This window comes from Anomaloglossus baeobatrachus, chromosome 6 (genome assembly GCF_048569485.1).
Source record: "Anomaloglossus baeobatrachus isolate aAnoBae1 chromosome 6, aAnoBae1.hap1, whole genome shotgun sequence".
NCBI lineage: Eukaryota > Metazoa > Chordata > Amphibia > Anura > Aromobatidae > Anomaloglossus > Anomaloglossus baeobatrachus.
In genome coordinates this window covers 372,580,026-372,606,479 of record NC_134358.1, presented here as the reverse complement: position 1 = coordinate 372,606,479, position 26,454 = coordinate 372,580,026, and the positions used below count along the sequence as shown (strand labels likewise).

At 46.2% G+C, this 26,454-nt stretch overlaps 1 protein-coding gene across 3 annotated transcripts in view; it reads left to right on the top strand.

Moving 5' to 3' along the window:
• The window catches only part of TNS3 (tensin 3), a 528,788-nt gene that overhangs the window by 205,966 nt on the left and 296,368 nt on the right, over window positions 1-26,454 (top strand). Inside the window, exon 2 of one of the 3 annotated variants that reach the window (XM_075315025.1) lies at window positions 15,269-15,429. The exons of the other annotated variants lie outside the window; for them this stretch is intronic. Within the exon in view, the coding sequence (XP_075171140.1) occupies window positions 15,340-15,429 (90 nt within the window). The 5' untranslated portion in view covers window positions 15,269-15,339. The remainder of the gene's footprint in view (window positions 1-15,268; window positions 15,430-26,454) is intronic. 3 annotated transcript variants of the gene reach the window in all.

Below are 26,454 nucleotides of genomic sequence, written 5' to 3'. Positions count from 1 at the left end.
CGAGTCTCATGCAAGGGGATCGCAGTAGTGCCTGTGTGGCCCCAGCCTAAGACGGAAGCTGGAGGAGCGCAAGGTCTTTAACATCCACCAGCTCCTTGATGTTGTCATGGAGGAGTGAAAGAGGATTCCAGTGGTCCCTGTGAAGCTCTAATGAACTCCATGCCAAAGAGAGTTAAGGCAGTGCTTGAAAATAATTGTGGTCACACAAAAAATATTTACACTGTTTCACAATTCGGCCATTTTCGTTTAGGGTTGTACTTTTTTTTTTTTTCTTGCCAGTGATTTAGACATTAATGGCTGTGCGTTCAGTTATTAGAGGGCACATAAATTTACCCTCTTAGACAAGGTGTACACTGACTACTGTACATTGTATGAAAGTATCGTATCTTCAGTGTTGTCCCATGAAAAGATTAAATATTTACAAAAATGTGAAGGGTGTACTCACTTTTGTGATATAGTGTGTGTGCGTGTATGTGTGTATATATATAATATATATATATATATATATATATATATATATATATATATGTATGTATGTATGTATGTATGTATATGTATATATATATACACACATATCTGAAGATAAGCAGCACTGCCTGAGTAAGTGGTATAATCCCAGAAGGAAACTGACAATTTTCCTGTTTAACATATGAAAATCCAATAAAGGAGGCAGCACTTTCAATAAAGTGAAAAAGTGAGGATCCTTTAATCACCAGTACAGCTACATGCCAACTCTCCCCGTGGCTCCATGCAGAGAGCTAAAACATAGCTGGTGTTGGAGATTAAGGCTATGTGTCCACGGGAGAATGTAGCTGTGGATTTTTCTGCATCAAAATCCGCAGCTTTCCCGCAAAATCCGGATTTACCGCGGAATTGCCGCAGATTTTGGTGCGGATTTTTTTTTTTTCCCAATTTTAAAGCCAAAATCCGGATGAAAATCCGCAACAATAATTGACATGTTGCAGATTTTTCCGGACGAAAATCCGCACGATTTCCGCTGCGGAAAAATCCGCAGCATGGACACAGCGTTTCCAAAATGCCATAGAAATGGCTGGGGAGTAGCTGTGCTGCAGTTTTTCGGGAAATCCGCGGCTTTTCCGCGAGAAATCCGCGGCAAAATCCGCGCATTTTCCGCAGCGTGGGCACATAGCCTAAAGGATCCTCACTTCTAGCCTGTGTTCCCACAATCTGTATGTGCTGAGTTTTTCACTGTGCAGAATTTCTGCACCTTAGTTTATTTGCATCATTTAATTGCGTTTTTGTGTGATTTAATGCTGCATTTTTTTTTTTTTTTTTTTTTTCTCATTTATTTATTTTTTTGGAATTTTCCACCAAACTTCGGGGGCCGGACAAAATTATCAACTTAAAAATTACCCTGCTATATTTGATCAAACAATTAACTCATTGTGGCGGCTGGGGTTTCTTGTTTTTGGTGCGGCTATATTAGGCGATATTGATCTTGTTGTTTCTCACAACTATTTTCCACGTTTGTGTCAGCTGGGACTGCTGCAAATACATCACAAAGGAGACAGATGCTGAGGGCATACACCACAGGAGATGCTGAAGGCATACACATCACAGGAGATGCTGAGGGCACATACATCACAGGAGATGCTGAGGGCACATACATCACAGAAGATGCTGAGGGTACATACATCACAGGAGATGTTGAGGGCACATACATCACAGGAGATGCTGAGGGCACATACATCACAGGAGATGCTGAGGGCACATACATCACAGGAGATGCTGAGGACACATACATCACAGGAGATGCTGAGGGCACATCACAGGAGATGCTGAGGGCACATACATCACAGGAGATGCTGAGGGCATATACATCACAGGAGATGCTGGGGCACATACATCACAGGAGATGCTGAGGGCACATACATCACAGGAGATGTTGAGGGCACATACATCACAGGAGATGCTGAGGGCATATACATCACAGGAGATGCTGAGGGCACATACATCACAGGAGATGTTGAGGGCACATAACATCACAGGAGATGTTGAGGGCACATAACATCACAGGAGATGTTGAGGGCACATACATCACAGGAGATGTTGAGGGCACATACATCACAGGAGATGTTGAGGGCACATACATCACAGGAGATGTTGAGGGCACATACATCACAGGAGATGTTGAGGGCACATACATCACAGGAGATGTTGAGGGCACATACATCACAGGAGATGTTGAGGGCACATACATCACAGGAGATGTTGAGGGCACATACATCACAGGAGATGTTGAGGGCACATACAGCACAGGAGATGCTGAGGGCACATCACAGGAGATGTTGAAGGCACATACAGCACAGGAGATGCTGAGGGCACATACAGCACAGGAGATGCTGAGGGCACGTACAGCACAGGAGATGCTGAGGGCATGTAGATCACAGGAGATGCTAGGGCATATATATCACAGGAGAAATTGGGGCATATACTTCACTGGGGAGGGCTGGGAGGAATATACATTGCTGGGAGGACTAGACATCACTGGGGAGAGCTGGGAGTACTAGACATCACTGAGGAGGGCTGGGAGGACTAGACAATACTGGGGAGGGCTGGGAGGACTAGACAATACTGGGCAGGGCTGGGAGGACAAGACAAAACTGGGGAGGGCTGGGAGGACTAGACAATATTGGGGAGTGCTGTGAGGACTAGACAATACTTGGGAGGGCTAGATATCATCAGGGAGGGCTGGGAGGACTAGACATCATCAGGGAGGGCTGGGAGGAATATACATTGCTGGGAGGATTATATATCACTTGGGAGGGGCTGGGGGCACAGACATATCAGGGGGGGGGGCACAGGCTGCCGTGGGGAGGCCCGAGGAGCACAGTCTGCCGTGGGGAGGTCCGAGGAGCACAGTCTGCCGTGGGGAGGCCCGAGGAGCACAGGCTGCCGTGGGGAGGCCCGAGGAGCACAGGCTGCCGTGGGGAGGCCCGAGGAGCACAGGCTGCCGTGGGGAGGCCCGAGGAGCACAGGCTGCCGTGGGGAGGCCCGAGGAGCACAGGCTGCCGTGGGGAGGCCCGAGGAGCACAGGCTGCCGTGGGGAGGCCCGAGGAGCACAGGCTGCCGTGGGGAGGCCCGAGGAGCACAGGCTGCCGTGGGGAGGCCCGAGGAGCACAGGCTGCCGTGGGGAGGCCCGAGGAGCACAGGCTGCCGTGGGGAGGCCCGAGGAGCACAGGCTGCCGTGGGGAGGCCCGAGGAGCACAGGCTGCCGTGGGGAGGCCCGAGGAGCACAGGCTGCCGTGGGGAGGCCCGAGGAGCACAGGCTGCCGTGGGGAGGCCCGAGGAGCACAGGCTGCCGTGGGGAGGCCCGAGGAGCACAGGCTGCCGTGGGGAGGCCCGAGGAGCACAGGCTGCCGTGGGGAGGCCCGAGGAGCACAGGCTGCCGTGGGGAGGCCCGAGGAGCACAGGCTGCCGTGGGGAGGCCCGAGGAGCACAGGCTGCCGTGGGGAGGCCCGAGGAGCACAGGCTGCGGTGGGGAGGCCCGAGGAGCACAGGCTGCGGTGGGGAGGCCCGAGGAGCACAGGCTGCGGTGGGGAGGCCCGAGGAGCACAGGCTGCGGTGGGGAGGCCCGAGGAGCACAGGTTGCCGTGGGGAGGCCCGAGGAGCACAGGCTGCGGTGGGGAGGCCCGAGGAGCACAGGCTGCGGTGGGGAGGCCCGAGGAGCACAGGCTGCGGTGGGGAGGCCCGAGGAGCACAGGCTGCGGTGGGGAGGCCCGAGGAGCACAGGCTGCCTTGGGGAGGCCCGAGGAGCACAGGACGCTCCAGGGGGCACAGGCTGCCGTGAGGACGCGCGAGGAGCACAGGACGCTCCAGGGGGCACAGGCTGCCGTGAGGACGCGCGAGGAGCACAGGACGCTGCAGGGGGAACAGGCTGCTGTGGGGATGTGCAGGGGAACACACAGGCCTTTGGATGCTGGAGGGGCACACAGGCATGGGAGCACAAACAAACCTGTCGGACGCTGAGGCCAGCAGCAAACAAGACGCGGCTGCCGCCCGAGTACTGCAGTCTCTGGAACTGCCCGGGGGCCGCAGGAAAGGTCATCGCGGGCCACAGACGGCCTGCGGGCCGGAGGCTCCCCACCCCTGCTTTAAATAAAGCTGTTTTGTTTTTGAAACTTCCTGGTATTGACCTCACTAGGTGCAGACTACATGCGTTTTTGATGTGTTTTCTCCTCGTAAAGGCACCAAAAACACAGGTGCATTTTTTTATTTTTTAATGCCAGTCTATGGAGAAATTCCGCACATAAGATTCGGCATGCCCGCAAGAGAAATTGACTTGTTGAAGGTTGGAAAAACGCACCTTAGGTGAGTTTACAAAGTGTTGAAAAGAAGCACAGTGGACATTAGATTTCTATTAAAGGGAACCTGTCAAGTGCAATATGCACCCAGAACCTCGAGCAGGTCTGGGTGCATATTGCTAATCCCTACCAAACCGTCCCTGTATACACTAGCATATATAAAGAGATCTTTAGAAAAAGTATTTCTAAAGATCTTTTACCGTATGCTAATGAGCGAGGGGCCTAGTCCCCTGGGCATTAGTTACCTTAGCTAGTTGGCCCAAATAGCATGGTGGCACTCCCCTGCAGGCATATTAAGAAGCTAATAAATGCGCAGCGATGCGCACATACCTCACTCTTCATGGAGAGCGGCAGAGGATGGATGTGCTCTGCGCATGATCCGGAATACCCGGGACTTCCAATCATGCGGTGTCGGGTGTAAGCTTCCTGCTTCAGTGAGGTACAGTGCACATGACCAGAAGTGCTGAATATTCCAGATCGTACGCTGAGCTCATCCATCCTCTGCTGGCTGCCGTGAACACTGAGGTATGTGCGGCGTCGCTGCCTATTCATTAGCTTGTTCGTACGCCTACAGTGACGTGCTACCATGCCATGTGGGCTGTCTAGCCAAAGGAACTCATGCCGTCGGAACTACTTCCCGCGCTCATTAGCATAAGATAAAAGATCTTTAGGGTACCTTCTCACTAAACGACGTACCAGCGATTCCGACCACGATACGACCTGGTCAGGATCGCTGGTACGTCAATACAAGGTCGCTAGTGAGCTGTTAAACAGATCTTCCCAACGACGCAGCAACAATACGGCGGTCGCTGGGACCATGTCACATAGCACGATTGAAATCTTGATTAGTAACATAGGCGTGCATCTACATCGCCTTTTCCGCGCCCCCTCTGCTCCGATTGGTGGTCGTAACTGCGTTGTGACTGGGCGGCCTTGCCTTTAGAGAAGGCAACATAATAGCACTTCCATCCTTCTCCATCCTTGTCCATCCTAGAGTCCCAATGCAGAATGGACTGTATTACGATCTGCTGCTACACGCGGTCCGGGACAAGTGAATTCAGCCCTCTGAAATGTACTGTGGTCTACAAGCCAGAACAGAGGATGGAAGCGACCAATACGAACGCAGTAGCGATCACCAATCGGAACAGAGGGGGCGCGGAAAACAGCGAAGATGCACGCCTACGTGAGTCGCGAATGAGGTAGTTGGGTAAGGTGTGAAACACACCGATGCATGCTGCCCTGCGGGAGCCCGACGACCAACAAATGAACCAGAACAGTGTGTAACGATCAGCGATTTCACAGCAGGGACCAGGTTGCTGCTTAGTGTCACACACAGCGAGAACGCTGATGAGGTCACTGGTACGTCACAAAACCTGTGACTCAGCAGCGATCTCGCTATGTAAGAAGTACCCCTTAGAAACACTTTTTATAAAGATCCCTTTATCTATGCTAGTGTATACAGGGACTGCTAGGCAGGGATTCGTAATATATACCCAGAACTGCTCATGGTTCTGGGTGCATATTGGACCTGACAGGTTCACTTTTATCCCATCCACTTTGCTTGCACTATAAAATACTGCATTTTTCTGCATCAAAAATACGCAGCGTCAGAAACAGGACTAAAACTCATTGTGGGCACTTTTTTAGACTTCTATGCATTTAAGTGCCTCTTTAATTGCAAGCAGATTGGTTGCGGTCTAGGACCTGAGACCTTCAAAATTGCACAAAAACTCTTGCAGAAGGTTTGTCAGCTTAGGCGAAAAGAGCACAGTGCTCATACCAGAGGGCACACACAAAGTGGGGTATGGATTCAATGGCAGGCTAAAGGGTACTTTACACGCTGCAATATCGTTACCGATATCGCTAGTGAGCGTACCCGCTCCCGTCGGTTGTGCGTCACAGGCAAATCACTGCCCACAACATCGCTAACACTCGTCACACGGACTTACCTTCCCTGCGACGTCGCTGTTGCCGGCGAACCGCCTCCTTTCTAAACACACAGCCGTCTAATAGCAGAGGAGGGGCGGAGATGAGCGGCTGTAACATGCTGCCCACCCTCTTCCTTCCTCATTGCCGGTGGACGAAGGTAAGGAGATGTTTGTCGCTCCTGCGGTGTCACATACAGCGATGTGTGCTGCTGCAGGAACGAGGAACAACATCGTTACTGACCAGACAACGATTTTTTATAAATAAACGACCTCTCTCAGACAAACGATTTTTACCTCTTTTGCGATTGTTTAAGGTCGCTGCAGCCTGTCACACGCTGCGATGTCGCTAACGACGCCAGATGTGCGTCACAAACACCGTGACCCCGACGATATATCGTTAGCGATGTCGCAGCGTGTAAATGGCCCTTTAGGCTATGAAGTGGGGTATAGATTCTATATAGAAAGCATAGTTTATGAGGCTCATACTTTCTATTAAATCTGTACTGTGGTCTGTGCGTGCTCAGACAGGCTCTGTGCTCCTGTTATCTGAGCTGCAAACCTCCCTGGGGAGAAGAGTGTTCCAGCAATCTGTGGCACTGCTCTGCTGGTAATTAAAAGGGCACTCTAATATAGAGAAACATTATAATACTTTAGTTACTCTTTGAAGGACTACTCTTAGGTCCTGTGCGCGCACTGCGTTTTTTGCCGCGTTTTCGGGTGCCCAAAACTGCATGCATTGCCATCCCCAGCAAAGTATATGAGAATTCAGAAAGGTTGTGTGCACATTGAGCAGTATGTCAATTCTTTTTGCGTTTTGTCCCTGTTTTTCGAAACTGAGCACTGGCAGATCAATCCCCTGCTGACTCTGGGTCGGCGGAGGATTGATTCACGGTAACTGGCCAGATGCTCGTCCCCATGTAAAGTCCATAGAAACCAGAATCCGCGCAAAGGTGTAGGAGCGAGAGCGACATACTCACCGATCACCGGGGTAGCTTTCACACTGCTCCCGTGGCCTCCCATTTTTCTTCCCGGCTGCTCATTTTCTCATACATATTCACTGCTTCCCCCACTCACCGGTGGCTGTGATTGGTTGCAGTCAGACGCACTCCCACGCTGAATGACAGCTGTCTGACTGCAACCAATCACAGATGCCGGTGGGCGGGTCTATATCATATAGTAAAATAAATAAATAATTAAAAAAAGGCGTGTGGGCCCCTTAACTTTGACACCGAGCCAGGATAAAGCCCTACAGCTGGGGGCTGGTATTCTCAGACTGGGGAGGCCTATGGTTATTAGGCTGCCCCAACCTAAAAATATCAGCCAGCAGCCGCACGGAATTGCCGCATCCATTAGATGCGACAGTCCTGGCACTTTACCAGGCTCTTCCCCATTGCCCTGGTGTGGTGGCAATCAGGGGTAATAAGGAGTTAATAGCAGCCCAAAGCTGCTACTAAGTCCTAGATTACTGATGGCAGGCATCTAGGAAACACCCCATCACTAATCTGTAAGTGAAAGTAAATAAACACCCCTAAAATCCTTTATTTGAAATAAAAATCAAAAAAAGCACCCTCTTTCACCACTTTATTAATCCCAATAACACCCCTGCAGGTTTGACATACTCCACACGAGGTCCCATGACGCTTCCTCCACTGCTACATCTGACAGTCACAACGAACGGAGATAGAGCATGACTGCCCACTGTGAGGTGATTCACTTAGGTGAGTCCTCCACACGCCTGTTTTTGCTCTCCTCTGAAGGGAGTAGTACACACCGTTGTAGGACATGTTCAGTTTATTGGCAATTTCTTGCATGGAATATCCTTCATTTCTAAGAACAAGAATAGATTGTCGAGTTTCACATGAAAGTTCTCCTTTTCTGGCCATTTTGAGAGTTTAATGGAGCCAACAAATGTAATGCTCCAGATTCTTAACTAGCTCAAAGGAAGGTCAGTTTTAGGGTATGTGCGCACGTTGCTTTTTACCTGCTTTTTACCTGCTTTTTTGCTGCTTTTTCTTCTGCGCTGTTTAATGCCAAAATGGATGTGTTCTTCTATTCAAGCAAAGTCTATGGGAATTTGGGTTTCTTGTTCACACTATGTTGTTCAAAATGCTGCCTTTTTGTGGCAGAACTTTGGTCAAAAACTCAGCTTTTCAAAGAAGCAACATGTCAATTGTTTTTGCCATTTGGGTTTTGCACTGCAAAGCTGAGTTTTTGACCAAAGTTCTGCCACAAAAAGGCAGCATTTTGAACAACATAGTGTGAACAAGAAACCCAAATTCCCATAGACTTTGCTTGAATAGAAGAACACATCCATTTTGGCATTAAACAGCGCAGAAGAAAAAGCAGCAAAAAAAGCAGGTAAAAAGCAGGTAAAAAGCAACGTGCGCACATACCCTTATAGCTTCTCTAATCAGCAAAACTGTTTTCAGCTCTGCTAACATACTTGCACAAGGGTTTTCAAGGGATTTCTAAACAGCCATTAGCCTTCTAACACAGCAAACACAATGTACCTTTAGAACACTGGTTATTGGAAATGGGCCTCTATACACTATGTGTATATATTGCATTAAAAAAGATGTTTGCAGCTAGAATAGTCATTTACCACATTAACAATGTATAGAGTGTATTTCTGTTTAATTTAATGTTCGCTTCATTGAAACAAATGTGCTTTTCTTTAAAAAATAAGGAAATATCTAAGTGACCCCAAACTTTTGAACTGTAGTGTATTTATACATATAAATGAGATTTCCTCTGAGCCATATTTTTTTTAAACTAAACCTATCATATTTTGTTTTTTAAAAAAAAAGCATTAACAAAAATGCGGCTGAAACTCGGTAATAACAGCAAAAACGCATGCATTTTTTAATCCGTTTTTCAACTAGAGGTGCATTTTTCTGCCAGAGGGTATGTTTTCCCTGGAGAAACAAACTGCACATACCTTTACTAATGAAAGAAATTAAACATTAGGCGATGGGATAAATATAAGTTCTTACTTTATTTAAAGAGAGCCAACCAGCAGGTTTTTCCCATATAAAGCACAGGGAGTGCCATACTGGTGCTCAGGGCTTCTCAGGCTGGCATCAGGTTTTTGTGGGCCTCAGGAGAAAGAGGAGGGGGCACACACATTACTAGGGAAGAGGGCATACAGCTCTAGAGGGGGGCATACAGCTCTGGGGGGGACATACAGCACTGGGGTGGGGGGGCATGCAGCTCTGGGGTTATACAGCACTGGGGGTGGGGGGTATACAGCACTGAGGGGGGTATACAACAGTGGGGCGCAAAATTTAAATAAAGAACAGGAGGCAAGACAGGAGGGGAGAAATCATTCCTGAGCACACGACTCACAAAGTCTCGCCTCGATGCTTAAGCCACTGCCTTGACATAATTTCTGAAGCTTTGATACAGGATTTTTCAGTAATCAAGCTTCAAATCTGTAAAATAAAGGTAGGCTCAGATTCAGCATCCTAGTGCCAGTACGGCACTGCCTGTACTTTACAGGGAATTAACCAGCAGGTTTTTCCCCATATAAAGTTTGCATACAGTGAAAAGGCCCAGTCACACACAACGACTTACCAGCGATCCCAACAACGATACGACCTGATAGGGATCGCTGGTAAGTCGCTGGGAGGTTGCTGGTGAGATGTCACACAGTCAGACCTTACCAACGACGCGGTAACTATCCGTGACCTGTAAAACGATCTTGGCGGGAGTGGGACCCTGTTAGGAGGTCGTTGGTAGGCGTCAAACACAGCGATGTGTCCTGCCCAGCAGGACATCGCCTTTGATGAAAATGTCTGGACCATTCGGCAACGACTAGCGATCTCACAGCAGGGGCCTGATCGCTGGTAGGTGTCACACATAACGAGATCGCTGGCGAGATCTTTACTACGTCATAGATTACTCTTTAGTGATCTCGTTGTGTGTGATGGGGCTTAAAGATGTAGTACCACAAAATTGTATTGATTACAAGCTACTGAGAAATCTGTGAACTTTACCTACTATGGAGAACATGTTTACTTAGGTCTGCATTGTGCCAGTAGGCAGGTAAAGAAACTTTTCCAGGTGTCGGCCTCCAAATTGCTTTTATCTGTTGATTCCTAATCTGTATAAAAATAGAAAGTAAATATTGACCGCACACTCGGAGAGGTACACACCCATGTGGCACGCAATCGCGCTGACTGATGTGTCAAGGGAAAGAGCGGTTGTACTCCTGTCTGTAAAGATAAGTCTACCTTCCCATTACAATTGGGCCTTTGTACTTTTATAGCACTTATTAAGAGCAGGACATATGTTTGGCTTTTAGTAAAAGGAGTTGTATAAGTCAGGGACTTGTTCACACATTTCCATGTTTATCTACATTTTATAACTTTACAAACTGAACATAAACTTGAGATTTGCAGTGGCCAGCAGAGGATGAACCAACAGTTTGTCTGATACAGCCACAAATCTTCAGAAAGAGCGTGAGACTCAGGAACAAAGGAAAAAATGACACTAAAATAAACTGGTCTTTTGTATGATAAACATGCTATGACCCACTCAGGTAAGGCACAATCCAAACTGATGAACATTGCAAAAGATTTCTATTTTGCACAATTCATCACCGAATATTATATGGAATTTGCTGGTTTGATAGAATAAACGGAAGCGACTGTCACCCGTTCCCACAGCTCTCATTCATGCCCAGTTCCTGATGGCTTCTATTTTCAGATCTTGGCAAACTGGAAATGTCAGGAAAGGCCACAATGGGTCACAATGACCCTTCCTCTTGTAAAGCGGTGTAGCGCTAGTCGGCACTAGAGTTGAGCGAATAGTGAAAAATCCGGGTCCGGCGGCTACCCGGTGGGTTGAGAAGGAAGTCCGGATACGATCCAGAGTTCGGCCCCATATATGTCAATGGAAAGTGGAATCCAGGGACGAGAGAGAGGAAAAAAAAAAAAACGGATCCGGATCGTGCACCCGGAATCCCGCGTCCGGGTCGGACTCGGATCTGCCGGTCAAACCGTGCGGATCCGGATTTAGCCGATCCGGGTCCGCTCAACACTAATCGGCACTAATTGGTCAACTTGTGAAATACGGTTTTTAAAGGGATGTTCTTTTTGTTATAAGTTGCGGATAAATGCTATCTTTTAGCACAGTGTGGGACTTGATCTCCAGAATGGGGCGCTCTTAGCCCTTTTAGTGTGAAGCGGCTGTGTGCAAACTTGAATGCTGCTCCATTCATTCCTTATTGGAGTGCTAGAGAAGACCAAATACATCTCTACAGCGGTCCCATAGGGAATGAATCGGACAGTGATCGAGCATGCACCACCTCTCAATTCTACTTGGGATAAAGGTGCCTTGTTCTGCCGACCAGTGCGGATCCTACCACCGATCCCTTAATTTGTCTTCACCAATTGATTTTACATTTCTATTCGGAATAATACTAGAATAGGACAATACAAGGTAATAAGAAAGGCTCCTCAACTGATTACTAAGCAGACATCTGTAGGTCTTGTGTTACCTGGTATTTGGAGCAGACTGTACTGTCGGACCTTAATGCAATGTCTTTTGGCGTTGGTTGCATTGTGACTTTGACAAGGTGGGTGCTATGGAAATTGTTACATGTTATTGTAAGGTTTTTTATACTTTGTATTGATTTGTTCGCTTGTATTTCGGTCCCCGAGTTCAGATTTGTAAGTACACCACTGCTTTTTTTTTGTCTAGAATAATGGTGTTGTAGTGTAGTTTTCTTTGGGACATTTCTGTGGAGTCGATGGCTCTGTTACAATCTTGATGGGCAGACTTGACTTCTCCGCTGGTTAGAACCCACCCTGTCTGTAAATGCTAATGGTTTTTCATTAGCCCAAAGGCTTGTTTTTTCTGCACTGTTCCAAAGTGATGTTTAAGCGGGATTATGAAATCCCCTTATAGGCTAGTATTGTGCATCATTCCTTATATAATTAGGGCCACCTTCTAGGGTTATGTTATATTTACTAATCACTTCTGGTGAAGCATTGATGGCTCTTTGTTGTAGTTTTAAGCTTCCATTAGATATTTATGATAAACATACTTGGAATTGCAGTTTCACTGTTTTTTATTTTTATATTAAACTACATTTTAGCCGTTCTTAACAAATCTTTATTTTTCAATCCTTTGCCTAGCGGCACTGCACTCCTTTGCATGCTCCAGCCTTCATGTGAATGTCCTAGTGATCACTATGTGTCCGGCATGCATCCACTCTGATCTGTAGTCTCCCCGTGCTTGGCTTTATTTATTTCTGTGTGCCATTTAAGTCAATGGCTCCCATAGAACACTATAGACACAGTGAGCATGCAAAGTGATAAGCAGACCCCACCATAGCTGCATGTAAAGGCTCCTTTCTGAGCATGTGCCGAGCACTGAAGAGCTATACACGTGGATTAGAAATGAAGCGTCGAGTCAGTCCTCCCACCCACCACACTCCATGGTAGGCCCCCAGAGAAAGGCACAATTCAAAGTGTCTTGAGCAGCGTAAACTGCGTCTAAAATACATTGGCTCTTTAACAACTAAAACTTTTTTCAGTTATTTTTTAATGAGTTAAGTATTTAAGTTGTTTTCTGTGAATTTTTCTTATTAATGTATTTATAATATAAGCAAAGAAGGAAATTGATGCCATCATTTAAAATCATTAGCTTCTGTTCATTAAAGTGTAACTGTCGTTTTAATGGGGTAATCGAGTACGTAATATTTATTTCATAAATCAATAGTACCCATGAAAATAAGCAACTTTGTAATATATCTTAGGCTGCTTTCACACATCCGGTTTTTGCAGTGCGGCTCAATCCAGCTCAAAAACCTATGCAACGGATGCGGCGGAAAAAACGGATCCGTTGCATAAGTTATCCCATGCGGCCCGTCCGTTTTTTGACGGATGCGGCTTGATACTGAGCATGCGCAGTGCAAAAAAACGCATCTGGCGGCCATAGGCCTGCATTGTTTTTTGCCGCACAGAAAAAGTGCCAGGCAACGTTCAATCCGGCCGCCGCATGGGCTAAATATGCCGCATTTGGCAAAAAACGGACGCAATGCAAGGCCATGCGGCACAATACGGCGCTAATGCAAGTCTATGTGGGAAAAAACGCAACCGGCGGCAAAAAAAAAAAGGTTGCGTTTTTTCTGCAAACCGCCATATTGTGCCGCTCAGCAAAAAACGGATGTGTGAAAGCAGTCTTATCAGACAGATTTGCTTCTTTCATTGCCAAAATTCTAAGGTTAGACCTATATTCAGTGAAGACTTTCCCATTACTGAGATAGGAGATGAGAGCTGCTACTGATGAGATTCTATGTAGATAAAAGATTGAGGAAATCTGCCTATAGCTCCTTCCTCTGCCTCTAGCTGCTCCCTCTGTCTCTTCCCTCTGCCTCTAGCTTTGTCCTCTGCCCCTAGCTCAACCCTCTGCCTCTCGTGCCCCCCTCTGCCTCTCGTGCCCCCCTCTGCCTCTCGCGCCCCCCTCTGCCCCTCGCGCCCCCCTCTGCCCCTCGCGCCCCTTTCTGCCCCTCGCGCCCCCCTCTGCCCCTCGTGCCCCCCTCTACCCCTCGCGTCCCCCTCTGCCCCTTGCGCCCCCCTCTGCCTCTCGCGCCCCCCTCTGCCTCTCGCGCCCCCCTCTGCCTCTCGCGCCCCCCTCTGCCTCTCGCGCCCCCCTCTGCCTCTCGCGCCCCCCTCTGCCTCTCGCGCCCCCTTCTGCCTCTCGCGCCCCCTTCTGCCTCTCGCGCCCCCTTCTGCCTCTCGCGCCCCCCTCTGCCTCTCGCGCCCCCCTCTGCCTCTCGCGCCCCCCTCTGCCTCTCGCGCCCCCCTCTGCCTCTCGCGCCCCCCTCTGCCTCTCGCGCCCCCCTCTGCCTCTCGCGCCCCCCTCTGTCTCTAGAGCCTCCCTCTGCCTCTAGAGCCTCCCTCTTCTATCTACATAGAATCTCATCAGCGCCGTCTGCCGTCTCCTATCTCAGTAATGGGAAAGTCTTCTTTAAATGCAGAATTCACTTAAAAATGGAGAATTTTGATAATGACTGATCAATTCCAGCAGAGAAAGAAGCAGATTTGTCTGATAAGAAATATTACAAAGTTGCTTATTTTTCTGTGTACTATTGATTTCAGAAATTAAGAACAAAATAACTGTTAACGCTTTAACATATTTTTCCAGATATATAAATAAATAGAGTTTTATTATGCTGTTTTTACCTTTTTGAGACGTTTGGGTGGATTATGTGGTTGACTTGTTACTAAAAGGCCAGCTCTGCCTTGTGAGGAGACATCTTGAAACCACAGTGTTTTTGTGTCTCTGGTTAGGTACACATTCCCGCTCAGTGTAGAGGATGAGCGACCTCGCCGGTCATGACCTCGGAGTAGCGCCACCCAAACCTTTATTTTAATCCTCTGACACTGCAGTACATTTCTGTTTTAGAATTAATACAAAGTTTAGTCATTCCTAGGGAATACTAGCATTGATTTCTGGTACGTGTGTGTCATGTCACAAATGTTTTTGAAACCTAGCTTGCAAGCACTGAGAGCCTTTAGTGCTCATCACTTGGAGTGGAAAGTAAGTTTTAAGCTTGGAGCTATTGTTGAAAGGAATTTGGCCTGATTAAGCCATTGGTTTTGCGGCAACATACCAAAACTAGGAGCTTCTGTACTGAGCTGGAAAAGTTGTTTGCTATTTTTAAGTGACTTTTTCACCTTGATACAAAAAATCAGATTAAAGGCACATCTACATAGTACAGAGTTGCCTTAATTGCCCATTAATTGTAATTTGAAATCCACAGTGCCAGTCAATTTATCTTGCATATTTATTTAATTAATAACAGTCTTACTATAATAAACCGTGGATTATCTACAAGCAAATTTGCTGTATATAATATCTTTGGGAAAATACACTGATGTTCCCTAATTTACGTTTTGCAGTGCTAAAAGTGGCATGTGTGGCATGTCTGCAGCTTTCCCACTGCACACTGATTTTGCCATCTGATCCACTATCTTCCATGCTAGCCTTTTTTTTTTTTTGTAGCTGCAGAGGTCACTTCCAGTAATACCCCACGTGACGGGCACTGACCTCACCAGTACCCTCATACGGCACCAATGAAGTCTGTGATTGGCTGCAGAGGTCACAAGGGCTATACGACCAAAGTATATAGGGAACATCATACTGGAACGGTGAGGAATAGAAAGGTTAGTATAAATTATTTATTTATTGTAGCTTTATTTATGGCCATTGAGACATTTTTAAACAATGTAGAAAATCAGGCTTCAAAGTGGTGTCTCCTCCTGCTCTGCCAGAACCAGAATATTCTACTGCAATTCCTAATGTGTGAGGCTTTGGTAATCTTCAGATTTCATGATTCCTTGCACAAAGTCAAGGCCCCCAGTGCCAGAGGCTGTGAAAAAAAACCCCAAACAAAACACCTGAGCCTCCACCATATTTGACTGTAGGCACTGTGTGCTTTTCATTGTAGGACTTATTTCGTTTTCGGTAAACAGTAAAGGGATGTGCTTTACCAAAAAGCTCTGTCTTGGTCTTATCTGTCCACAAGACACGTTTCCAGAAAGATTTTCACTTACGTGCGTTGGTGGTTCTTAGATCCGTCCCTGGGGGTCTTGTCATGTTGTGAGAATAGGCTTCTGCTGTGATTCCCTTGCACTTGCACTCTAGGTAACTATAGCCATTTATGCCATTCTTTTCTTATGTCTGTCTACCCACAACCTTTAAACTATAATGGTTTATACGTGAAGTGTTTTTTCCTTCCCTTTATTATAACCATGTGCAGTAAGTTATGGTTGTCATGGGTTGGATACATATAATGTATTCCCAGTCGGGGACCCTGCTATTCCCCTTCTAATTATTTGACATCCCCCCAGGTCTCTAAGTAGTTGTTTTTAATGTTTTTTTTACCACTGTTTGTGATTTTTCAATAAAATTGTACTTTTTGCACTAAGGGGTACTTCTCACATAGCGAGATCGCTAGCGAGATCGCTGCTGAGTCACGGTTTTTGTGATGCAGCAGTGACCTGATTAGCGATCTCGCTGTGTGTGACACTGATCAGCGATCTGGCCCCTGCTGTGAGATCGCTGCTCGATGCACACACTGCTGGTTCATTTTTTATTGTTGTTCTCCCGCTGTTAAGCACACATCGCTGCGTATGACAGCGAGAGAGCAACAATCTGAATGTGCAGGGAGCAGGGAGCCGGCGTCTGGCAGCCTGCGGTAAGCTGCAACCAAGGTAAACATCGGGTAACCAAGGTGGTTACCCAATATTTACCTTAGTTACTAGCGTCCGCCGCTCTCACGCTGCCAGTGCCGGCTCCCTGCTCCCTGCACACGTAGCCGGATTACACATCTGGTAAATAAGCAAAGGTTTGCTTATTAACCCGATGTGTACTGTGGCTACGAGTCCAGGGAGTCAGCACTAAGCGGTGTGCGCTGTTAACCAAGGTAAATATCGGGTAACCATACCCGATGTTTACCGTGGTTACCAGTGTCCGCAGCTTCCAGACGCCGGCTCCCTGCAAGCGCAGCATCGCTTCCACGTCGCTGCTGGTTGGGGGCTGGTCACTGGTCGCTGGTGAGATCTGCCTGTTTGACAGCTCACCAGTGACCATGTAGCGACGCACCAGCGATCCTGACCAGGTCAGATCGCTGGTGCGTCGCTAAAGTGTGACGGTACCCCAATACTTCTTTTCCTCTTGTGTTGATGCATTTTTGAGTAAGTGCTGATACTGGCTTAGCTATACCAAGGCTAACCCAGCAACTATCCGCATGGCTAAGATTTTGAGAATTGTTTTGTTCATGAACCCAGTATGTGTGATGGTGCAATATGTGAGTATATAGGGCCCCACTTTGTCTAAAGCTGGCCCTGATTACATGACACTGCTATTGTGCAGGGTTTTTGTAAAACGGTAAGATATCAGAGGTGCAGTGAACTCTGTTGAAGGGCTACATTGATTAGGATTGTATAGAAGAGTAAGAATTAAACCATCTTTGTCCCTTCCTCTTTTAATGTGAAAAACCATGTAGAAAATAGAGGAGGGAAGCATTCCTTAAGGGGATTAATTTTTTGAAGTGACTCAGACACTTTGATCCTTTCCATCTGGAAGCCGGCTTGTTTTAGCTTGTTAAAATGAAGGCAGATTTCCATCTACCTCTGTTTGTTTTCCTTTTTATAAATTTGAAACTCTACCCGCGGCCCACACATAACTCAATGGCTGAAAAACGATTGTTCATTCATTCCTGTAAGGACTGAATTCTTTGAAGTCTTTTCGTTATAGAACTTTTCAAATATTTTTAAGAAACAACTCTTGACATCACACTCACATTCTGCAAACAAAAAGAAGCTTTATGTGTAGATACATTAATGTTGAGACCAAATGAGCAATACTTACTGATACAAATTGTGGCATATTTCTTGGCTGGCTGGCACCGAGTGTCACACACCCACCGATTAGACATTGATGACCTACCCTACCAATAGGCCTTTAATGTTAAAGGTCCAGGCAACCCCTTTAAGAAAACTCTGTCTACTGTCATATATTCTAACTATGCTATATATAAATATCAGATCCTTTACCCTCTCCCTCAAGGGGATAATTTTTGTTTTTACTCCTTAGTTTATTTCTTAAGTGAAATAAAGTAGTCCAGCTGAAATGAACAACTTCTTTAATACTTGAAAAATTCTTGTACGCGGGACATCAGCTATTTACAAAGATAACGCTAGAGAAAAAATCCAAATGTGGTGAAATGATGAAAAATGCCCACAATTCTGTTTTGGTTTTTTTTTAACTTAAATTGATATCAGCAAATCCTGTTCTGATGTACATTGTTCAGATTTTGGACACTTTCTCTTGTGCCCTGATGCATCTTACCTGGCTGCAAAGGTGGTATGGTCCTGCCATGAAAAAGGAAATTTGTTCTAGTGGAGGGTCTGACATTGTTCATGTTGTTTAGCCATTTTATGGGCCTTTCACACTGGAAAAGTATGGCCTGCTGTAAAGTCACAGAGCTCCATTCAAAGCTTAGCAAAAAGAATATTATTATGTGAAGGTAATGGGAGAAATATTGTAAAACAGAAAATGTCTGAAGAAAGATGTAACAGGTAAGTATAATATATAAACCAGCAGTTTGTTGTCCAGGTTTTATAGTTGTTATTGGGGCTGATCGAATCCGCCAAAATTCTGAACCGGCGGATCACTGCCGGATTGAACAAAAAATCCGTATCCGCTCCAGATTCCGGTGCCCATATAAGTCTATGGGGACCAGAGTCCGGAGATTAAAAACGTTTGTGGAGGGAACAGGGGGGTAGGAGCGCGCACGGTGTACTCACCCGAGGCTGTGTCATGGCAGCAAACTCCTTCCAGGTCACACTTTTCCCTTCCTCAGCCGACAATTCAATATTCATTTTTTTGCCCGCCCACCGGCGCGTGTAATTGGTTGCAGCTAGACCCGCCCCCACCCTCAGTGGCAGTTTGTCAGCTGACTGCAACCAATCACAGGCGACAGGACGGTTGGTGCATAGGGAAAGCAGTGCAAGTGTCTGCGGGTCAGTATGGTGAACGTGCATGTCTTTCAGAAACACATGCAGGTTCCTGTCAGAAGTGTGTGCAGCTGTGCTGCGTTGTCAGACTCGTAGAAGTCTGACATGACATCAGCCGGCATGGCCTGCCGCGCTCTTGAGCATGAGCGTGCATGTACCTAGAAACACATGCACGCTCCTGTCAGAAGTGTGTGCGTCTGTGCTGGTGATGCGCTGTCAGACTCGTACAAATCCGACATGACATCAGCCAGCATGGCTGGCATTACCCGCCACACTCTGAGCATGAGTGTGTATGTACCTAGAAACACATGCACGTTCCTGTCATGTGTGCGTGGCTGTGTCGGTGATGCGTCTTTTTTTTTTTCTTTTTATTATTATTATTATTATTTATTTATTACCCTGATTGCCCTCGTGTGGTGGCAATCAGGGTAATAAGGGGTTAATAGCAACGCACAGCTGCTACTAAGCCCTAGGTTAGTGTCACACTAACCTGTAAGTGAATGTAAATAAACACAGACACAGAGAAAAATCCTTTTTGGAATAAAGTACAAAACACACACCCTCCTTCACCTCTTTATTGACCTCCAAAACCCTGAAGCTCCGGTGTAATCCACACAAGGTCCCATGCCGCTTCAGCTCTGCTACATAGCCAGCGGCCATAGAGCACGACTGTTGGCTGTGCAGACAATGACAGCCACGGTGATTGTGTTGCGGATGGGGGACAGACCACTGCAGGGGGGGGCTGCACGGAACGCTCGGAACCGGGATCATGGCTGTGGCTTGAGTGGTAGCCGGATCCGGGGCTTTTGCAGCCATCCGTCCTCAGAACTAAATAAAAGGGGTTATTTACAGGGGTGAGTTTGTCAGTGACGCCACCCGTGGGTTGCGGTGATGGTTGATGACACCGCCGCTGCCTTGGTATGGGACGCCCGGGGCTGATGGAGCGGGGCAACAGAATGGTATCCCCTCCACGGGTAGCGGAGGTGTTGTCCCGGGGCCCAGGTGTATGGGGAAGGATGCTGCGGAGCGTGTTGGACCGGGTGGTATTGGTGTACTCACAGTTCTAGAAGAATTCACACAGAGTCCAAATGGTAAACCAAATTGCCAGTGACCGGTTACCTCCGGCAAGTGTATTCTGGTCCCACACCCTGGTACAGCAAACAGGGGTCCCTTTCTCCTGCACTTAGTGTTTGTGTCCTTAGTTTGGCTACTCTGCTTGAAACGGGGAAGTCCACTCCCAGTGATTTTTGTGTGGGGAGCTGTAGCCCGCGAGAACTGACCCGTGGGATCTTAGCAGGCAATTGCGGAGCCCTATCCCCCTCGTTGGGCTTCTGTCCCGCTCTATCTGGGCCTCCTGTGGGACAAGACCTGTAATCTTATCCCCGGCTGGTCAATTAGAAAGGTGCTTGAAGCTGTCCTTGCTCTAGGGTCTAGGTACCCCGACTGTGCACGGCCACCGGACCGGATTCCCGCTGTCGGCACCGGCGGGCTACAACCCTGCCCTGGTCCACTTAAGGTCTCCCGCGACCGGATCTCCGTCGCCTGTGGCCCTGTCTGCCACCTAGTCAGTAGTCCGGTAGTCCAGAGGCTCCAACCGCTGACTGCCCTGTCCCTTCACACTCCTCTCTCTTCTTCACTCCAAACTATACTGTCTTCTTCCCTCCCAGAACACCTCAGGACTCCTAGGTGGGCGCCACCATCTGCTTGCCCCCCCCCCCACTGGTGTGTCCCTATTGTCATGGGGGGTGATTAGGTTTTGCTGGCTGATGTTGTGTACCTGGGTGTGAGTTTGTGTTGGTATGCCAAGGAGGATGGAGTCCTGCACCTGGAAGATTAGTGCAGTCTCTGTGACAACTTGGTTTTGCCAGGGCGTCACACTTGCACGGCAGATAATGTCACAGGCTGAGGGCACGACTGCCTGCAACCAATCACAGATGAGAGGATGGCCGGTGGGCGGGGAAACCACGGAAAGCTGTGTGTATACGATGCACAGTACAGGAAGTGAATGCGTGACCCGGAAGCAGTGTGCTGCCATGACACCAAGTCTCGGTAAGTATGAAACGCTGTTTTATTTATGTTTTTTTAAATGTTTCAATTATTTTCCGTGGAAATCTTTGAAACCGTGCAGATCTGGATTTTTACAGTTCGGATCCGCTCAGCCCTAGTTGTTATAGTTATAATATGTTTTAGTTATAATATATAATATAATATGTTATATTAAGCAGTTTGAGACACTAATGTGACAGGATCTTCCATAAAGGCTTGCTACAAAATGTATAGGAAACCAAACTGACAATTTAGTATGAAACCGCTGCTCTATGCAAAACTGAAAAAACAGTTGTAGATGTGGGAAGCAGAATTTGAGTGGAATTTTGTATACACATCTTGGAAAGTTTCAATGTTGAATTAAATGAGAAAAACATACTAACTTAGGAAAATATTTCTTATTAAGTATAAATTCACTAAAGCGATCAGAAAAATGTACCCATAAAATAATGCAAATGAGAAAAAAAACCCTTTGTACAATTTTATAGATCTTCGCAAAACTCTTCAGAACATCTGTGAAACAAATGAAAGTCCTCAGTCTTCTGGTGCAGAGGGCTGTCCCTCTGGGGTCACTGAAAATTAAGAAAAAAGGAAAAATAGATTTGAGTAAATCTAACTTGTCCTTCATGACCAGACTGTTCCCTGTCCTCATAGTCTTTGCTGCACTATATGTCAAATCGTCCCACATCATCAGTTCTTTCTGAATGCTGTACGACATGTAATGCAAACAGTTCTTTTTGTACTTTTATATGCAAGCCTAGTTGGATGGGAAACCTGGAAGATAAAAGGAACAAGACAGAAGAACAATCAACGCCTTCGAAATGCAGTGCTGGAGAAGGGTGTTCTCAATACCATGGATGGCAAGAGGAACAAACAAATCAAGCCAGACATGTCACTGGAAGCAAGGATCACCAAGCTAAGACTTGTGGGCACATCAGTCGAAGCAATCACTGGAGAAGGACATCATGGTCAGAACAATAGAAAGAACAAGGCAAAGAGGAAGACCAGCAATCCGATGGCTTGATGCTATCAATGGAGGAGAAGACCCTGGTGGACTTATTTAGGCTTGCACAAGATCGATCTTCCCACAGAGCATTCATCCACCGGTTGCCATGGCTCCCTAGAGCTTAAGGCTATGTGCGCACTTACCGGATTTTGCCGCGGATTTTCTGCGGATTTGCTCCATGTTTCGCTGCAGAAAATGTTCATAACATCTCTGCAGTGAATCACCAGCAAATCCTATGGAGAAAAAAAATCCTGTGCGCACTGGGCGGAATTTGACAGCTGCATGTTTTGCTGCGGGAATCCCGCAGCAAAAACAAGTGCATGTCACTTCTTTTCCGCACAATGCTGCGGGATTTCACTCCATTGACTCAATGTTAATCATGAAATCCCGCAGGGAATAACGCAGGCAGCAAATTCTGTGCGGTTCACTGCGTTTTCCTGCGTTATTCCCTCCGGTATTTCGCGGTTTACCTCCGGTAATGTGCATCGCTTGTCTGCGGTTTTGCAGGGAAGTGATGTCATTACAGGAAGAGGAAGCCGTGCAGAGAGTAAACACACACACATCACACACACAGAACACATCACAGACATAGAACACATAGACACAGACACATAGAACACACATAGAAAGAAAACGGAAATATAGAAAAAAAAGAACGTGGGCTCCGCTGCATATTTACCGTCCAGCCGAGGTAAGCACACAGCGGCGGCCCGGTATTCTCAGGCTGGGGAGGGAGAGGGGCAGGGTTAATGTCCCCCGCCTCACTCCCCCCTCCGGCAGCCGAGAATATCAGCCGCAGCTGCCCCGGGAATGTCGCATGCATTATGCGGCACTACCGGAGTGTCCTCGGCTCTTCTTGCCACCGTGTAGCAGTGGCAGCAAGGTAATACAAGGGGTTAATGGTGGTGGGGGACCACCGCCATTAACTCCAGGCTTGATCATGGCAGCGTCTATGTGACAGCTGACATGATCAAACCCGTAAGTAAAGTGAATAAAGCACAGACACCGAAAAATCCTTTATTTTAAATAAAACCAACAAGCCTCGTTCACCATTTTATTAACCCCCCCCAAACAAAGCTCCGGCGTAATCCACAGCTCCGACGTCCTGCGCTGCTTACATCCAGCCGCGACTGACACAGACACTGCTGAATGAAAGCAGCAGACAGCAGAGGTAATTACCGGTCATTTCCCATGGCCGGTAATGTGAACTCACTGCCGACCGTGGGAAATGCAGCGATCTGTCCTCTATCTATCCCTCTATCTATCCCTCTATCTGTCTGTCTATCTATCTATCCCTCTATCTATTCTTCTGTCTATCTACTATCAGAATTAAATGTATTTTTTTTTTTTCTCTTCAATGTGCTTTATTGCATTGAATGCAATAAAGCACATCCCAACCCGCACGCGGCAAAACCGCGAATAATACCGCGGTAAAACCGCGGCAAACCGCATGCGGTTTTCGGATGCGGTTTCCCGCGGTTTTTTACCGCGGGTGCGGTAATCTTTGAGGACATGCGGAATTTTCTCAAGAAAATTCCATTTCCCAGTGCGCACAGAGCCTAAGGCTGTTTTTTTTTTTATTATTATTATTATTAATTAATCATTATCCTAGCAGGCACTGTGTATCAAAAAGGTTTAAGATCTCTTCTCACAAAAGTTAAATAGGCTCCTTGTCAAAAAAGGGGTAAAATTGCAACTTAGGTTCAGGTATGGAGGGTTTTATATATCAAGTTAATATAATACTGCCGCTATACACAAGAACCTGTTATTTTACATTTTACTGTTCTACCAGTTTTAGCAGGCAGCACATGTGCACTTGCTCTGAATATTCATGCTTGTTGATTAAATATGTAAGAAAACCTTGTAAAAAATAGTTCATAACCCTATGGTGTTTCCAGCCATAAAAATAATCAGACTGTTACGGTATGTCGGACATAATCGACCCAGAATTTCAGCTGAGTCACCAATTCTGTTATGTAAGACCCGAAATATCCTTGAAGGGATAAATAAATGTGAAACAAAGTATAGTTAATTTTGAAAAAGTGATTGCTTCATTTTTATATTTTTTTTTTATTTTCTTTTTATTAAAATTAAGAAATATTTTTCCACATTGTTTGTAATTAATAATATATTTAAAGGCTTCAAATGTTGTTGTGGTTTTTCCAAGGTTGGCAATTGTCCCCTATCAATAGGATAGGAGATGACTTCTGATTTGTTGGTCTGATGGTTGGGAACTCCACTGATCCCAGAGAATCCGAGCTCTGAAGAGCCCCATGTGGAGGGATCGGTGGTCAATCATGCACATTGATACTTATTCATTCTAATAGGAGAATGATCAACCACCGCTCACAGGTTCTCTGGATCGGTGGAGATAACAGCAGTTAAACCCTCAGCGATCAGTACGTTATCCCCTAGCCAATGGATAGGGTACAACTTGAGAATACAAGGGGTTAGGCTCTATTTACACTAGATTCATGGTATATAACCATCCACAATTATTTTATACCACATATGTTTACAAATGGTTACATGTTAATGGGATGTGTGGAGGTTCTGGTTTTCTCATAGAATATGTGATGCGTACTCCCATATTGATTCCACCTAATAATACCTGAATGCCTGTCACACTCAAGCTGATACTCTCAATAAGAATTTCTGATTTTATTTTTTTTGGAGCAGGATTTATGATGGTAATCCGAGACTGGCACTCAAACTATTGGTGCGGATGTGCCACGGATCCACAAAAAGATTAGCGCCATAGTAGTTCAGTGAGCCTAATTGGTGATCTTGCCATGCAGAATCCATGGCAATAATGATCATGGCCATTGTTTTTATATATTTATTTTTTTTGTGACAAGAACAGATATCTGTTTCAGAAATTTGCATTATATGGACAATGTTAGCGGTTATGATGATTTCAAAGAAGTTTCCATGTCAAAATTCTCATCAATTCCTCAATTTGTGATCTTGGCCTAAAGGTTCTGCCATGACAAGTTGTTTTTTATTGCAGTTACTGGAAAAATGAAGATCTGGATCCATAGTGGTGTATCGATATTAGCGTTATTTTATGAATGAAAGGGGGGTTTGTCCCTGAAATGCTTCATCTTTGTTACACCTTTGGTAAAGTAATTAATTCTCGATACATACACTGTGTGCAGAATTATTAGGCAAGTTGTATTTTAGCAGATTTTTTTTATTATTGATCAACAACTATGTTCTCAATCAACCCAAAAGACTCATAAATATCAAAGCTTAATATTTTGGGAAATTGGAGTGTGTTTTTTTTTTTTTTTAGATTTGGCTATCTTAGGAGGATATCTGTTTGTGCAGGTATCTATTACTGTGCAGAATTATTAGGCAACTCAATAAAAAACAAATATATTCACATCCCACTTGTTTATTTTCACCAGGTAAACCAATATAATTGCACAAAATTTAGAAATAAACTTTTCTGACATGCAAAAACAAAACCCCAAAAAATAGTGACTAATATAGCCACCTTTCTTTCTGATGACACTCAACAGCTTACCATCCATAGATTCTGGCAGTTGCTTGATCTGTTTACGATCAAAATTGCGTGCAGCAGCCACCACAGCCTCCAGACAATGTTCCAAGAGGTGCACTGTTTTCCCTCCCTGTAGATCTCACATTTTATGAGGGACCACAGGTTCTCTCTGGGGTTCAGTTCAGCTGAACAAAAGGGCCATGTCATTATTTTTCATCTTTTAGACCTTTACTGGCCAGCCACGCTGTGGAGTAGTTGGATGCATGTGATGGAGCATTGTCCTGCATGAAGATCATGTTTTTCTTGAACGATACCGACTTCTTCCTGTACCACTGCTTGAAGAAGTTGTCTACCAGAAACTGGCAGTAGGTCTGGGAGTTGAGCTTCACTGCATCCTCAATCTGAAAAGGTCCCACAAGTTCATCTTTGATGATACCAGCCCATACCAGGACCCCACCTCAGCCTTGCTGGCGTCTGAGTCGGAGTGGAGCTCTCTGCCCTTTACTGATCCAGCCTCTGGCCCATCCATCTGGCCCATCAAGAGTCACTCTCATTTCATCAGTCCATAAAACCTTTGAAAAATCAGTCTTAAGATATTCCTTGGCCCAGTCTTGATGTTTTATCTTATGTTTTTTGTTCAAAGGTGGTCGTTTTTCAGTCTTCCTTACCTTGGCCATGTCCCTGAGTATGGCACACCTTGTGCTTTTTGATACTCCAGTAACGTTGCAGCTCTGAAATATGGGCAAATTGGTGGCAAATGGCATCTTGGCAGCTTCACGCTTGATTTTCCACAATTCATGGGCAGTTACTTTGCGCCTTTTTTGCCCAACACGCTTCTTGCAACTCTGTTGGCTATTTGCCATGAAACGCTTGATTGTTCAGTGATCACGCTTCAAACGTTTGGCAATTTCAAGACTGCTACATCCCTCTGCAAGACATCTCACAATTTTGGACTTTTCAGAGCCCGTCAAATCTCTCTTCTGACCTATTTTGCCAAAGGAAAGGAAGTTGCCTAATAGTTAAGCACACCTTATATAGGGTGTTGCTGTCATTACACCACACCCCTCCTCATTACAGAGATGCACATCACCTGCTTTACTTAATTGGTAGT